Here is a 16,152-nt window from a genome sequence, read left to right on the forward strand (position 1 = left end):
TTTGGGCTTCTGGGCCCACTCTTCTCCGCCTGAACCATCTACCCCATCCACATGGCTGGTTCCATTTTGTCACCCGGCGCTCAGCTGAGACGTCAGAGGCCGAATCTGGTCATCTAACTCCTTACATTTTGGGGTTTTTTTGGGGGGGGGGAGCGGTGCCTTGTTGTTTTTGTTGTTCTCTTTTTTTTTCATAATTTTTTCCTGTATTTGACATATTCTTGTTTAGTCGTTGTTGACTTTTTTATCATTGATCTTTTATCATTAGAGTAGTACTCCAGGAGATCAGGAAATGAGTTTGTGGCTGTCTTGTTCACCCTGCCCTGCGCCCCAGCTGCGAGGGCACCTGGCAGATACACAGCAGCCCAGGAGAAACGGGAGACGTGGATGGATGCATCAGAGCCAAGAGAGGGAGGAGCGCGCCTGATCACAGCACTGGGAGCGTGTCCTGTGCCCGACGCCAGCCTGCCTGGGGCCGTTGAGTCATCCCTCCCAGTTGGGCCAGCTTGCTTGGCTTTGCTGTCCATTACAGCCGGAATCCTCCAGATATGTTGATAAACAGATCATCTGAATGAATTCATCATTTTTATATTTGTGGGAAATAGTTTAGTATAAGCAAAACCCAAGATCCAAGTGCCTGAAATGTAAGTATCCCAAGCGTACCAGCCTGCACGCCTTTTCTCCTTCTTCTGTAGCGGACAGCCTGGGAGTGACAGTCTCTCCAGGCCTCACAGGACAAGTGCTCACAGTATAAGGCAGGTGCTCAGTGACCTGGCTTTTTGTTCCCAAGACTTGGGTATCAGTGATGGTGGCGATGGCCCTGGAGCCACTTCCCAGGTGATGGAGCATCATGGATGCTGAGATCAGTGGAAGTGGGCAGGGGAGGCAGCAGCACTGAGCCTGCTGAAGAGCATGTTTGTGAGGGGTTTCTGTTGGGCACACCATCTAGAAAGGCCCGGGAGAAGAGCCATTTCTGCCTCGGGGGAGCCCGGGTGTGGTGTGGTCTGGCCCTGGCAGATGGGCTTCTCCTGGGACAGAGGAAGGCACGCACAACCTATGTTCCCCGGCCTGAGAACCCATGGTCGGGCCCCTCCCCAGTCCCCAGATGACTAGATCGTTGAGCTGGGAGCAGTCTGTCCTGTTTGAGATCGGAAAGTCTATGACCACACAGTGAGAAAGCAGAACCTGAGGAGAAACCATTCAGCCAGTTTCTGGAAAACAAACAATCCACATACTGGTGAGTAAATAGAAAGCAGAACAACACAGGGCCTGTGAAAGACTGTCTCAGTATAGAGGGACCTGATACGTGAGATGTGAAGGAAAAGCATGTATGAAAAAGATTTCGTGAAACAAGCAAGTTCCAGGCCGCATCTGCTCTGTACTCCTGAAAATTTTCAGAAACAAGTTTCCATGTTTCTATGAAAAGGTTGAGTAAATTTTTGTCCTTTTCTGCCCGGATCTCAAATGGGATAGGTAAAGGTATTTTTTAAATGTACAAATACATGGTATAACATTGAAATTCGTACTAGAAGATGTGACGTAGAGAAGAGAGAAGGAAGTCCTCCAGCAAGAAGACTAGAGAACGAGAAGCGAGGCCCTGGCCAGCCGCTTGAGGCAGCTCGGAGCCCAGTCTGCGGTAAGCCGCTTGTGCCCTCTCGAGGAGGGGCGCCTCTGCAGACAGGAGCACGTGCCAGAGTCCCCAGTCATCTGAGGACAGGCAGCATCTCGAAACAGTATCCAACTCTTGTAGAAATACCAGTACGGGAATCAGAAGGTGATTCAAAGGCCATCTTATCTGTTAAAAAGAGAATAAACTGGTAAGGCAAACACTCAGTTTTTAGAAATGAAACACATCATAAACTTAGTCCAGCTGAAGACAAAACAGATGCACATACAATGAGCTGGAAGATGAAGGTACATGATTCTTCCTGACATAAGTGCAAAGGGAACAGAGAAGTATGAAACCGTAGAGGAGATAATCAAATTAAAACTTTGTTTAGCTAAAGAAAAATTTGACTTTGTGTTGAAAAAGTCTTCAAAGTCCAAACCAACGGAAGCATATAAATCCGTGGCATTCCCCAACAGTGTAGTGACTTAATGAAAACTTTTTAATGCAGTAGCAACAAGAACTATTAAGTATTTGGGAATACACCTAATGAGCTGTCCGGGACACGAATGGATAAAATTATAAAACTTTGCTGAAAAAAAAGGAAAGATCTGAATAAAAGGACATGCTGTGTTCTAGCTGGAGGAGTTCAATATTCTAGTAGTTCTCCCTGTAGTTAGACATTGTACCCCTGACAGAGGTACTTTCATGGAGCTCGTGTGGGTGGGCAGTGATGAATGGTCAGGAGCGAGGGGAAGGGGCTGTGTCCTTGGATGCCAGAACCTAAAGCAACCTGGTATCCATGAGTCCTTGCAGCAGTGAGGGAGAACGGAAAGTTGTGAAGCGTGGGAATCTGGAACAAAAGAGGAATTGCAGAGGAAGGAAGGATTCGTGGAAGATGGAATGAGACCTACCGGCTGCTCTTTCAAAAGGTGCCTACAGCAGCTCAGATTTCTAAATCCTATTGCATATAAAAGTAAATTTCAGGCTAGTCAGATATGTAAACATGAAATATGAAAGAATTTGGGGATAATACCAGAGAATGTATTATCCCATCTATAGTGTTGGGATAGGGAAGAGCATCATAAAAAACAAAACAAAAAAACCAACTCTGAATTTAAGGAGGAATTTATTCCTTTGCTCCCCCTTGGAATATCAGATTTGGGTTGGGACGGAATCCCGAGGAACCTCCACAGTGAGCTCTCTGAAGAATACTCCAATTAGCAAGAGTAACCAGTGCGTTTTATGCAGTTATGTAGTTAGTATTTTTTTTTTAATGCTGCCAAATGCAACAAGTAGCCTCTTAAACATTAGCTTCTATGAAAATCTGGCCCACCAGCCCAGCTGCTCCCGGGACCATGGGTCGGCCCTCCCGCTTGAGCCTCAGTAGTTCTCTTCCAGTGGCCCTGTGCGTCACCCCAGACACCACATAAGGGGAAGGGAACTTGTGCCAGCACAGGGCTGCAGGTAAGAATGCTGAGAACACATGTGCCCGAGAGGAGCCAGTGCAGCTGAAGCCACAAAAGGCTGGCGTTGGGCGACAGGATGCTGGAGAGGGTGAGACTGGCGTTGGCGACAGGATGCTGGAGAGGGTGAGACGTCAGGGGAGAACAGCAGAGCGAAGCAGCAACCAGGTCTCAGGGTTGTAAACCTGAGGCCTGCGTGCCACCCCTTCTGCTCCTGCCCCACAGTGGACCTCGGCCATCAGGAGGCCTTCCCGCTGCACTTTAGGAACCAAGGTCAGGTGGTCTTACTGTGCGTGAGATGATGGAACTTTCTGCCTTTTTGCTGAAGGGGCAAATAATGAGGATTCCTTCCCTTCGCCACCTCTCATCTTCCTGGGGAGCATTGCCCCATATTCTCTGCCCTACCCCATAGCCCCCAGGAAGCACCTGGCTTGCAGAGGTCTGTGTTTCCAAAATGGCTGTTCTGGGTCTACATCCCCTATCCCGCCGCCTGCAGAAATAAATGGGGGTTGCTAAACTTCCCCTTTATCCAGGTTGAATCCAACCAGTGTTCCAAATAGGACAGATACTCCTGAAACTTAAGGACCATGGACTCTAGTCATTTTCAAAAACAAATTTTGAAGTGGGGCGGGGGGTGTCCCAGGGAAGCCTTCAAAATAAATCTTACGCAGAACCTAATGCATAAAAGCAGGAGGAAGAGGCTGTTGTGTAGGTGAACTCATAATCACTTCCCAGCGTTGTTCTTTACTGGGTGCAGCCCACCTGACCACCCCTCCCCAGCTGCTGAGGGGGGCAATAGCATCCTCAGCTACAATGGCTTGTGTTGTCTGCTGACACTTTCCTCCTGATTTATTGAGTTGTTTTATTTTTAACAGCTTAGATTTATTGAGTTGTTTTATTTTTATTTTTAAAAAGTCATCTCTGCACCCAAATTGGGGTGTGAATTCACAACCCTGAGATCGAGAGTCCAGTGCCCCCTATTGAGCTGTTTTAAATGCTGTGGAAGTTGTAAAATGTGGCCTCAAAGTTTGACACACCTTCTGTGGAGAGGAGGGGTCTGTGCCCGCCCCCTTGACTCTGGGCTCTGGGACAGCCTGGTTAAGGTTAAGTGGCACTGGTGGCTTGTAGGAAGAAGCTAAGACACTGGCCACTGCGGCCTCTTCTTAGGACACTGGTTTGAGGAGCCCAGCCACCACAGCGTGAGGAAGCCCATGCTGCCCAGGGCCAGGCCCAGGCGGAGAGGGACTGACGTCACCGCCTCACCAGCCTTGTGGGTGTACCGCCTTGGAAGTGGGTCTTCCAGCCCCACTCGGGCCGTCTCAGAGGAGGTCCCCTGGGGCAGAGAGGGGCTCTTTCCACAGAGCCCTGCCCAGACTGTAGTCAGGAGTGAAATGGATGATTTTTGCTGCTGTAAATTTGGAGGGTTGTTTTTCATTAATCAGACGCATAATTGTGTTTATATTGTGATATATATAAACTATATGTATTTATATATATTAATGAAGATAAAATCTAGACACACAAATTATATACATAGATAAGCAAATGCGTAATTTCACCTAATCCTCAGTCCCTTTTGGGGGACATCCGTATTCACAGAAGTGATAGCAAGGTACAGAGAGAGGAATCCACTGCTCTCAGCCCCCAGCTGGCCAGTACTGAGGCTGAGTCAGGTTGTCGCGGGTCACAGACTAGGCCAGAGCTGTCAGTGTGCCTTCTGTGCCTGTGGATTGTCTTCACCTTGTCCCCTGAAGTGGAGAGAGGCAGACAACACCAGAGGCGTTTTCTAGAAGAGGAGTGGGGGAGGTGTGGTTTTCCCAAGGCCCACGGCACACCAGAGCACAGTGGCACTTGGGCTCAGGCCTGCTCGCTCAGAAGCCTGCGGGGGTCCTTGGCCGCGGGCCCCTGGGTGCTGTCCACTCTGTGCCGTGTCTTCCTGCTGCCCTCGCTTCTGATGTGTGCGTCACTAAGCAGCTGCCTGTGGTGTGATGGGTGCTGAGCCAGCGTGGCCTCTCTTGCTGGATGTAGCCCGTGTCCCACGGCATTTGTAGGTGAGGAACCAGAGGCAGCGAGGTGTGGTGGCTTACTCCTGGTGTGCGGCGCAGCCCTCTGGACACTCGCCTCCATCCCCAGTGGGCCCCGACCGCTTTGCCAGGCCTTGTCATCGTCCCGGTTTCCCACCAGAGACTGCCTGGGCGATCTTTCAAACAGGCTCACACTCCTGTTCCTCTGACAGGGCAGGATTCCTTCCTGTGAATGGAACCCTTTATTTTCAACATCCATAAATCACGAAGATGAAAATGGGAGCTGACATGTGACCATGTAAAGTGGACGTTTTGCACTTTGGATGGTTTGGAAGCAATAAACTCGGGCCCTGAAGTGCTGAGTTATGAGCAAACTAAACATCCCTCCCCACCTCAGAGGGCGGATTAACTCATTCACCCCTCAGAAGAATGTACTATTACACTCCTACTTCCCAGGTGAGGAAGATGGGACGGGAGAAGCCTGTCCACTGGAGAAATGCTGGTGGACCATCTGTTGGCAACTGGCAAGGCCTCGGGTAACTGGAAGCCACAGTGGCTTGTGGGGGACACCAAAGAGATGATTTAATGGTTGAGGAATGTGGTGGTGAAGCTGTGCTCACCAGGATTTGCAGTGAATCCAGCTCTGGCATGTCCTCGCTGTGTGTTCTCAAGTAAAATGCTTTCCCTCTCTGTGCCTTGGTTTCTTCACCAGTAAGCCGTCTGTAGGCTTCAAGTTCACTTAAGCTGCACAAGAGTGCTTTGAGAGATGTACTCCTACCATCACCTCCACTTCACAGATGGGGAAGCTGAGGCACAGGGAGGAGAAGCACCTGCTTGAGCTCACAAAGTCAGGAAGTTAACTTAGGCCCTCTGACTCCTGCTCTGTCAACTAGAACCTTTGTTATCTGCTTCTCAGGAGCCCTGGGGTCTGTGTGTACAGGGACATCTTTTGGGACCAACACAGCTGTCTCGAGACAGGGTTTGAAGTGATGTTTGCTTCACTCTTCACTTTTCCAAGGTTTATTTTAAATAAGCAGTATCGCTTGTGTAATTAGGGAAAGACTAAATTGATTTAGTCGTTACCCTGCCCCCCAAAGTCAGGTGCCCCTTAACAAAGATCAGAGGGCCTGGATCATCAAAATTAGGTTCATCCGTGCACATCTGTCCACATTCTGGTGAAACCTGTTTTCCTTGGGTTTACTCCCAACAGAAACTGCGTGGTGGACAGCAGGTGGCGCTGCCTCCTCATGGAGAAGCCACAGGGGTGCGCTTTCTGGGGTGGGTCAGATGCGTGGGCTGCCTCTCCTCTCTCCACTCACATACCCTGAGTGCCTTCCAGCCAGATGTGGGCCAGAGGGAGTCCCCTCTCCCCAGGGAAGGCATCTTGGTGAAGACCCCTGGAGAGTTAACTAGCACCCACTGCCCATGCCTGCTGACCACGCCCAGGCCTCGGACCGTTTGCACAGACAGCGCAGTGCTCCCTGTGTCACACGAGCTGTGGCCACGCCAAGGTGTTGCAGAACCCAGAAACACGTGTGCCGATCTGTGGCTGGCTCTGGGGGCATTTCCAAACACAGAAACAGTTTACCCTTTTTCAGGGGACATCTGAGGACCTGGCACGCTTCCCTTGGGCCATGAGCCCTAGACACAGTGGGACCCGTGGCCCTTGCTCCCTCCATGGTGTGGGAGTTTTAATAAGATGCTTGGAGAGCAGGGGCGCCTGGGTGGCTCAGTCCTTAAGCGTCTGCCTTCGGCTCAGGTCATGATCCCAGGGTCCTGGGATCGAGCCCCGCATCGGGCTCCCTGCTCAGCAGGGAGTCTGCTTCTCCCTCTCTCACTCCCCCTGCTTGGGTTCCCTCTCTCGCTGTGTCTCTCTCTGTCAAATAAATAAATAAAATCTTTAAAAAATAAAAAAAAAAAAAAAAAAAAAAAAGATGCTTGGAGAGGCTTGTCACCATTGCTTCTCCCCAGACCACTCTTCCGAAGCCACAGGGTATGGCCTGTACCTTTTCTGCATCTCCCGCCCCCCAGAAAGCCTACCCTGTAAGAGTTGGAGGGAGCCTCTCGCTGACCATGCTCATGCTGGGGGCTTTCTGCCTCTGCTCGGGGCCCGGAGTTGCTCTGGCCTTGGTGATGTCTCTTCAGCATGTCAACACAACCCGAGGGGTCCTGGTGCTGGAAACAGTACCCTGGTCTGTCAGCCTGTGATCACCGGGCTGTATGTGCCACTGAATCCAGCCCCTTGCAGTGGCAGACACAGGGAGGTGCTCAGTGTCCATGGCCATTCTTCTCTCTCACACTCGGAGACGTCCCCTGCCCATCCCCAGAGCACATGCGTCAACACTGAGAAAGGCCTGTGATTTGTCTCAGTCCTAAAATCCATCTGTGTACCCTCATGAGTGGATATGGCTTGTCTGCTGGAGATGCCCAGCAAAGGTCTCTCGAAACAGCCCAGAGTTCTGACGTGTTGATGCCCAGAAGATTCCAGAAGCAGAACAGGGAAGCACAGCCCCATGTGCTACGGTAGTTGGCCTCTGTTGCCTTGAGTTTCAACTTTCATTTGAGCTTCCCTCCTCTGGACTTAGGGGGCCAAAGGAAGCGAAGGGGGCTTTCATGGGGGGCCAGGGTGGAAGCCCATGAAATCTAAGTCCGTTGTGCCAGAGGAGGTGGATGTGAGGGGTGTGAGCTCGGGCTGCCGGGCCAGTCTCCCCACCCCATCTGCATGACCACACCGCCAGTTCCTAGGCAGAGGTGCTCAGAGGCAGACCCCAGCAGAAGTGGTCTCGTGGGCCCCACTTCAGTTGCCCCTTTTCACTAGGCCTGGTGGCTGGAGGAAAGTGGGTGACCAGGAGCCGTGGAGCACAGTGCTTTAGGTCTGAGTCCAAATTCCAGCTCTTAGCAGTGTCTGGAGCAAGCCCCCTGACCTGTCCATGCTCGGTTTCTGCCTCTGGAAGGCAGGAGTAGTCCTAGGACCTCCCTAAGGGAATCCCAAGAAGGGCCGAGGGGTGTGTGGGAAGAGGGCTTGCCATGGCCAGCACGCAGCATGCCTTGTGAACATGAACATCTGCGGCGTGTCTGCTTGCCTGGACTCGGAGCCGTTGCGGCAGCCGGGCGGGAGGGGGCAGCAGAGGCTGATCCTCCTTCACCAGGGCTTTTCCTAGGAGCCCAGAGAACACTGCGGGGAGAGACTTCAAACCAAGCAGTCATCAGGACCCCTGGAAATCTGTGAAGACTGGAGTCCTGGGTCCCACCTCCAGAGAGTTGAATCAAGTAGCTCTCAGGGCCACCCTCCCCCAATCTGCAGTGTCAACAGACACCCCACGTGTTTCAGATGAGGGCAGTTCAACACTGAGAATCACCATCAGAAATGAAGTCGTTGGGCTCAGGGGTCTTCTGGCCTGGAGGTTAGGAGGTCCTCCCTGGGAAGGGAGCAGAGTCTGTTCAGGTGCAGCATGCCAGAAGATGGGGAGCTCAGTGGCTCCCAAACTGAGTGCTCATTGGAAACCCCTGAGTCTAGGACCTTATAAAGTACAGAATCTTGCATCTTGTATGGCACCCTCCCTCCCCCCCCCCCACACACACACCCTCGGACAGACTGGCAGATCTCTAGGGAAGCAGGGCGAGACATGCGTGGGTCTTGTGGCCACTCCTGTCTGGGTACCACAGAGCTCCTAAGGACATTAGCCACTGGCCTTCATAGGTGGTGAGGATGGTATTGTTAGAGATAAGGAAACTGAGGCTCAGAGGTGATAGGGCTTGCCCAGGTTCGGTGGTGACAGAGCAGGGACTGTAGCTTCATCTCTCCACTTCCTCTGGAATAGCTGCCGGCTAGTGGGGGCTTGGAAGGCAGGGAGCCAGGCCTTTATGCACTCCTACTCCCCTCCTTGTCCCCAGCTCTCCAGCCCCAAAGGGAGAAGAAAACTGGGACAGATGGGCTTTGATGGGCCGGGCACCTTCCCATCAGAAACACATATCCTGAGTGCCTTCCAGCCAGATGTGGACCAGAGGTGGGCACGAGGGAGGGAGGGAGCTCCATTGTGTGAGGGCTGGCTGGGCCTTCAGTTCCTTCCCGCCTGGGACTGGGCAGCCAGGAGAATGCCAAGGCACTTCTGCGGCTGGGTCTGCGATGGGTCAGAGGCTAGGGTGCGCCCAGGACGTCAGCCCCCTCCCCCAAGTAGAACCCTGGAGTCCCTGGAATGTGTAATCCACAAACAGGAATTCTATGGCATAACCCTTGCCACTTCCCGCTTCCAGGCGTTTTATTACTGGAGGGATTCATACACTTAGGGCAGCTTGACTGCATTGTTCCAAGACAGCCCCCCACGGAGGTATGCTCAGAGGTTTTTGAATTAATTCTACCTAGGACGCCCCTATGCTAGAATGATACCCATTTATGCACACAGCGCGCATGGTTTTGCACCAAACTCAGAAATGCCTTTACATTTCAAAGATTGCAACTTGTATATGCACAGCATGCTTTTGTGGGGGTGCGCCGGCGGTCGGAGCGCGCTGGCGGTTGGAGCTTGCCCGTGGCCCCTGTGCACATCAGGGATGAAACGGGCCCCGGGGAAGATACAGCCCAAGCGAGCGGGTTTCCGAGAGGCGCCAGCAGCAGCTGCAGCAGCGTCCTGCGATCTCAAACATGGGTCCGGATTCAGGCCCTGTCCGAGCCAAGCTTTCCTCGAGGGGAAGGCTTTTCTCTCATCCCCAGGCCCTGGGTCAGACCGGGAGACAGAGGCCAGGCCCAGCCTGGAGCTCCCCGGCCAGTTTTCCTACACAGGCCCCTCTGCGTGCCTCCCACGCAGCCTGGCCTGGATGTGGGAGCGGTGGGAGAGCCCGCTGAGACGCAGGGTGTCGCCGGGGAGATGAGCAGGAAGCCGGGGCTCACCTCCGCCCCAGACTCTGGTCCAGTGGCACCAAAGCCAAGCACAGTCAGCACGCACTAGATCTCTGGCGTACGGGGCGGGGGGGGGGGGGGACAAAAGAATGGGCGCAGAGGCTGGAGACGTTGCTGGAGACTGGGGAGCTTGCCGGTTGGGCTGGCATTGGGTTTCTCCTAATCAACCCCGCTTCCCGGAGCCTAGGTCCTAATTGGGGCTCAGTCTCCGTGGCGCAGGAGGGAGGACGAGGCCCACTCTTGCCTGTGGTCCTTGCCTGGATGCGAGCGCAGCGCTAAGTTTCTGCACTGGAGGCCCCGGGAGATTTTCTCTGGCCTTGTTTTCCTGGGCACCAGTGGGATGCTGTGGTGGCCTCCACCCTAGGAGGACAGTACCTTCTCTGCTCGTCGCAAACATGCTCCCGGAGTGCAGGGCCAGGCGCGTGCGGGCGACAGCGGGCTGCGCCGGGAGACCACGGCCCCGCCGCTTCAGCCCACCAGAGACCCCAGGGATGGAGTCACCGGCCTTTTCCTGTACCCTTTATCTCGGTTTTATAGACAGCCGTTAGTTTGGGACATTAATTGCTCGGGCGAGTTTGATAATTTTGATGTAACAGAGCACTGGAGAAATTACCCTCAAGTCCAAAATGTCAAATTTGAGAAGAACCAGGTTCAGAGGCTCGCGACCCCACGTCGCAGAGAAACTGCGGTGGGTCCTGAATGGCCGCACGGACAATGTGATCTTACTGTTTGTTTTCTTAGGTAGGCAGGAATTGGAATAGAAAGAGGGTGGTCGGCTGGAGACACAGGTTTTAAACAGTGTTTTCCCCCCACAATGACTTTGGGGAAGATGTTACTGAATGGAAATGTTTTTGTCACCTTGCTCTCCCACCAATGGTCCTTTTCTTGCTTAAATTTTACTCACTTCTCAGTTGGGGAAAACCAAGTGTAGAGCACCAAAAACAAACAAAAAACCCTCAAAAAACAAAAACAAAAGACAAAAACTGTACAAAAAAATTAAAGTTGTTTCATAATTTATAACAGCTAGGATATGGTAACAGTAAAGCCTGAAACTCCAAGTAAAACTCTCATTGGTGGCAAAAAAAAAAAAGTTAAAAGTTAAAAAAAAAAAATCACATATATACTTATATCTATATGGTTTTCCCTGGGGAAAGGAGGAGCACAGTTTTTCTTTCAACATCTGATTATATCTTTAAAACAAGAAATGACACTTAGGGGGGCAGAGGGCTCTTCTTAAAAAACAGAAGCCAAGAAAAATAGTTACTCGTGTCCAGATTTCACTTCAGTGGGAAGTGAAGGATGGAAAGAGGAGGATTAGCAAAAAAAAAAAAAGAAGAAGAAGAAGCGGGGGAGAGAAAAGAAAAAGAAAAAAGTATTCAGAATCACCCATATTTTACGTATACAACAAACAAGTCTAGAGATCCCAAGCTGGCTTCCGTGTATATTTTGGGGTTTGGAAGATATTCTGCAATCCCAATCCCAATAAAATACTCATGTGATTTTATTTCTAGTTGATACAATGTTAAAGGCAATGTACAAATGTTATACATTTTTATTTTTGTTCTTTTTTTTAGGAAAAAATACACAAAAGGCAAAACATCCTCAAATTGTCATTTTATACAGTGCAGAAAGAAATTTAAAATACGTGTCACAAATGCTGCACCCCAGCAGCCAAATACTAAAAAAAGGGGGTAGTCCTTCATTTTATATATATATTTATATAAACATATGGAAATTTGTTTTTACACAGATCGGACTTTGTTTCAAATTTACAATGGATCTCTAAAAAAAAAAAAAAAATTCTACGCGGCAAATATTGCCAACAAAGTTACACCATTAATACTGATAAACGGAGGAGCCTATGCGGTGTTTCGATTATTAGAGAAAGAAAGTAGAATAAATAACAGGATGAGCCTTGCTATAGTTTAAAAAAGTGCCTTAACCTTTCTGCGTCGCCGCAATCCTGAATTCGTGCGCTCGCCGGCCTTCCCTGTCCCCGCGCCGCGCTGTGACCCCCTTGCTCTCACGCCAGCACGTTTTTTACAGTAGAGATCGGGAGACAGTCGGGTCTTGTGAGAAAAACACCCGCCAAAAAAGTCAAAATGCAACTGGAAACAAAACCAAAAGGACTGTAGAGAAGGGCTGAGGGGAGGGCAGAGGCCCGGGGAGCCCCTGCTTCTGGGCTCCTTCTGGTTTCCTTTTGTAAGACGAACAGTGGCTTCAGAAACGCAAGTCCGCACAGAGATCCACCTGTGGTTGCTGGAGGGCTTCTGAGATGGGGAGGGAGACGTGATTTCTTGCCCCCCCTTCCCTGCAAAACACGGCTCTAAGAGGAGACTTGCGCATTCCAAGACATTCTTCCCCCCCCCAAAAAAAAAAAAATTAAAAATAAAAAGATAAATACTCAACCAAAAAATAAAAGTATTTGATAATGATGGTCTCACATGTTTGCCTTTCTTCTGAAAACCTTCCCCCACTTTTGCCATTGGAGGGAAGGTGGGGAGAGGCCTCAGCAGAATTCTTGTTTAGATGTTGAGGTTTCCGCCAATACAGCACCTTCTCAGCGGGCTTCAACTGGATCAAAAATAGATACTTTATTTACCAACAGCTGCAGTCAGACCAGGCCCCACAGCCACCATTTGTTAATTTTTTGAAGGAGTGGGGGAGGAGGTTCTGACCACCATGCTGGGTCTTTGCCTTGGGGATTCCTTCCAAATAATCCGGGTGGGTAGGGGTCAAACCCTCGTCTTCTGCCTACGGTTATACCTCAAGAATAAAGCAGTTTCTTGCGATGGGTTCCGGGTCCCTGTGCCAGGCCGCCCGTGCCTGGAGGGTCCCGCCAGCGGCGGCCTCACATCACGCAGGGCTTGATATCTTGGTAGGTGACCTGCTGGTGGTAGTAGGAGCCACTGCCGGCCGAGTGCATGGACGAGGATGCCATGGTGTTGAAGGAGAAGACGAACTCCTTGCGGTCACACATGCCGGGGGACTGGGAGTGATACCTCGGGATGCCTGCAAAGGAGGCAACAGGAGGGCAGGGAGCAGAGTTAGGGTCGGGGCCCCGGGCTCCAGGCGGAGAAGCCCCGCCACCCGGCTCCAGCGCACGGCCCTGCTGCCTCCCTACGCCCCACCGAGGTGCCAGACTCCCAGAGTTCCAGCCTCGGGCGGGTTCAGGCAGCCCCGGGTTTCAGGCCCTGGGCTCTGTGCTCCAGCAGAAGATCCCAGGACCCCAGCAATGACCCCTGCTCCCTGGGTGCCCGCTGTGTGGGCCTCTCTCGCTCTGGGCTGGGGCTTCCTGAGGCTGAAGGGGAAGGGGTGAGGGGGCTGCCATGGACCAGCAGACCTCAAGGGGAGTCTGGCCTCCACGTCCACGGCCAGCCCAAGGCCTGTGCCTGGTGCTGGGGTACCCACTTCCCAACCCCAAAGCCTGCAGAGGCCCTGGTGTGGCTGGAGTCTTCTCCAGGGGAAGGGCCCCTTGGAGAACAGCCCCCTCCCCCAAGGGGTGGAGAGGCAGCAGAGCCAGGGAGTTTGAAGCAGCCCAAGCAGGGAGATCCCCGTGGAGAGCCGGCCCTCCAAACTCCAGGCCAGCTCCTGCCTCCCTCGGGTGGCTGACAGCTGAGCCCTGACAGGCCCTGCTTAGCTCCTCCGTGCCCTTTCCAGAACCAGGCCCAGAGAGGCTGGTGGGTGCGGAGAGGAGAGTGCCGGAGGGGAGCCTCTTCTGCATCTCCTTCTCAGAGGGGTAGGGAGGAGTGTACCTGGGGAACCGAAAGCCTGGATCCTCAGAAACAAAGAGTCTGTGGGGCCTGCACCTCTAACTCTTGCTTTGGGCCTGGCCACAGCCCCTCTCTGCCTCTGTCATCACAAAATGTCCCTCAACTCGACCTTCCCACAGCCAGGCCTGGTTCCCTGGGAGGTGTGGGTGCTGGGCCTCTGAGCACCCAGCCCAGGCAGCTTTGGGCCTAACTCTCCCTTTCTGCCCCGGCAGCTTTCCGGTGCCGATTACAGGGGAGGCCCAGCCAGCTGGCCAAGACTGGGCTTGGGCTCCATCCTAGGAACTTGCTGTGAGGTGTGAGGGAGCTGAGGACTCAAAGAAATGTAGAATATTGGGTTCTTTTTGGTGAGGAAGGGGCCTACTTGGCCAGGCTAGGGACTACCAGCAGCTAGGAGTTGGAACCGAAAAGGAGAAACAATTATCTTGGCCTAAATTGCACCCCCCCCCAGCTGCAGTCACCCTTCAAAGGGCGGCATACAAGGCTGAGAGATACTCTGGAGAGCTGATGCCTCCCCAAGCAGTGGGGTTGGTACCCCACGGAAGTGGCATCGAGCTCTCGCCCAGGGCGGTCAGCGGTTTGGGGGCTGGGTTCAGCGCACTGACAGATATCGGAGTCCCCCAGGACTAGGACAGCCCTGGTCTCCCCACTCACCTTGCAACTCAGCTGGGGCGTTGTGACTGTTCTGGTGTAGATACGGCTGGTCCAGGGAGTGTGTGGAGAGACTGCCAGACAGGGGGTTGGCCGCGGGGTTGCAGGGGGACAGGGGCTGCTGCTTGATGTAGGAGGCGCCGCTGTTGAGGGCTGCGGAGGCCGAGGGCGGCCAGGCGGCCGTCGAGCCCGAGTAGACTGCGTGCGGCTCCATGACCCCACTGGCGGCCGCAGGCAGCAGCGGGGAGGCAGGCACCGAGCTGTCGTGGTGCGGGTACTCACCGGCCGCTGCACCGCCACAGCTGCCCATGTACGAGTGGCCGCCGTTGGTGGGCAGGTGTGGCACCGAGTGGCTGGGCAAAGCCATGCCGTCCACGTTGCCCGGCAAGTGGCCGTTCATCATGCCCAGGCCACCCTCCAGCGCCAGGCTGTTGGGCGGGCACGAGAGGCCGCCGGCGGAGCTCTGGAAGCCGTAGGTGTCCGGGAGGTGGTTGAAGCCGAGCCCGTTCATCATGCTGTACATGGGCTTGAGCGCCTGGCATTTCCTTCGGAAGCCGCGCGGCCGCCGCCGAAAGGAGCCCTCCTCGAACATGAACTCGCTTGCCGGGTCGATGGTCCAGTAGTGGCCCTTGCCAGGCCGCCCGAGGCCCTTGGGCAGCTTGATGAAGCACTCGTTGAGTGAGAGGTTGTGGCGCACGGAGTTCTTCCAGCCCTGGTAGGAGCCGCGGAAGAAGGGGAAGCGGCTCTGCAGGAACTGGTAGATCTCGCTGAGCGTCAGGCGCTTGGTGGGCGAGCTCTGGATGGCCATGACGATGAGCGCGATGTACGAGTAGGGCGGCTTCTCGGGGCGCCGGATGCCGGCGTTGGTCTTCTTGGCCTTGGACGGGCCGGACGACGCGGGGTCCATGGCCGCGCCGCCTCCCCCGCCGCCGCCGCCGCCGCCGCCGTGCGGTGGCTGCTGCTTCTCGGGCGCCGAAGACATCGGGTGGCTGCTGCCGCCGCCGCTGCCGCCGCTGCTCTGCGCCGCCGACGAGCCGGGAGGAGGAGGAGGAGGAGGAAGAGGAGGGGGGGCAGGAGGGCGAGGGGGAGGGGGCTGCGCGCGCGGGGCTGGCTGCACCTCTGCCGTCATCCGCGGCCACTTCTCCGGAGCGGGCCTCGGCGCGCCCTCCCCCGCCCGCCCGTCCTCCCCGAGGAGCTGCTGGATCCGCCGGCGGTTGGCGCGGAGCCCCCCTCTCCCCAGCTCCCTCCTCCCCCACCTCTCTCTCCTCCCTCTTTCCCTCTCGCCCTCCCACTAGGGAAGGAGCCGAGCGGAGGCTGAGGGCAACCTCTTTGCAGCCCCGGCAGAGGCCGCGAGGAAGCCCCCCCCCCCGCCGGTTTTTTGGGGAAGGCAGCACCTCTGGGGCCTGCGGCCGTGCGCCCCCGCGGGGAGCAGCACTTGGCCCCCGCCACCCGTGTCGCTCGGCTCCACGACTCCAGCCAGGCCGTCCTCACTGCATCTTCTCTCTGCGGCGTCTCGCGGGCCGGCCTAAGACCCTCCAGGAGTTCCCTCCCCTCCCTGCCCCCCTCCGGCCCCGCGTTGGTGGGCGCTTTAAAGGGCCCCCACCGTCGCCGCCCGGCGGCCGCCTGCAAAACCGCCCCGCCTCCACCAACCTGGCCGGCAAGTGTTAATGCGCCCTCCGCCCGCGGTTCAGCCCCGCTCTGCGCAGGCCCCCCGCCTTCCCCGCCCGGAGGCGCGGGCACC

At 54.4% G+C, this 16,152-nt stretch overlaps 2 protein-coding genes across 6 annotated transcripts in view; one reads left to right on the forward strand and one right to left on the reverse strand.

Moving 5' to 3' along the window:
• Positions 1-11,334, forward strand: part of MTHFSD (methenyltetrahydrofolate synthetase domain containing) — a 37,375-nt gene extending 26,041 nt beyond the window's left edge. Inside the window, exons 9-10 of one of the 3 annotated variants that reach the window (XR_013444160.1) lie at positions 266-641; positions 5,306-11,334. Coding sequence is in view for 1 of the 3 variants with exons in the window: in XM_078062752.1 (XP_077918878.1) it covers positions 266-424 (159 nt within the window). In the remaining 2 variants the exon portion in view is untranslated. Of the gene's footprint in view, positions 1-265; positions 3,602-5,305 lie in introns of those variants that run through there. The other 2 variants (XR_013444159.1, XM_078062752.1) reach the window with 2 other exon arrangements.
• An 878-nt stretch (positions 11,335-12,212) lies between these two features.
• On the reverse strand, positions 12,213-15,564 carry FOXF1 (forkhead box F1). Of its 3 annotated transcripts, none has more exons than XR_013444158.1 (3): positions 14,415-15,564; positions 12,435-13,002; positions 12,213-12,347 (listed from the first exon to the last, which is right to left on the reverse strand). XR_013444158.1 is itself a non-coding variant. In XM_036113038.2 (2 exons), the coding sequence occupies exons 1-2, from the start codon at positions 15,538-15,540 to the stop codon at positions 12,842-12,844; spliced, it is 1,287 nt and encodes a 428-aa protein (XP_035968931.1). In that variant the 5' UTR covers positions 15,541-15,564; the 3' UTR covers positions 12,391-12,841. The 3 variants fall into 3 exon arrangements, 1 of the variants encoding a protein (XP_035968931.1); XR_004923790.2 differs by lacking the exon at positions 12,213-12,347 and having other exon boundaries at positions 12,391-12,564; positions 12,757-13,002; XM_036113038.2 differs by lacking the exon at positions 12,213-12,347 and having other exon boundaries at positions 12,391-13,002.
• Between the last annotated feature and the right edge of the window lie 588 nt (positions 15,565-16,152).

Source organism: Halichoerus grypus, chromosome 15 (genome assembly GCF_964656455.1).
Source record: "Halichoerus grypus chromosome 15, mHalGry1.hap1.1, whole genome shotgun sequence".
NCBI classification, from domain to species: Eukaryota; Metazoa; Chordata; class Mammalia; order Carnivora; family Phocidae; genus Halichoerus; species Halichoerus grypus.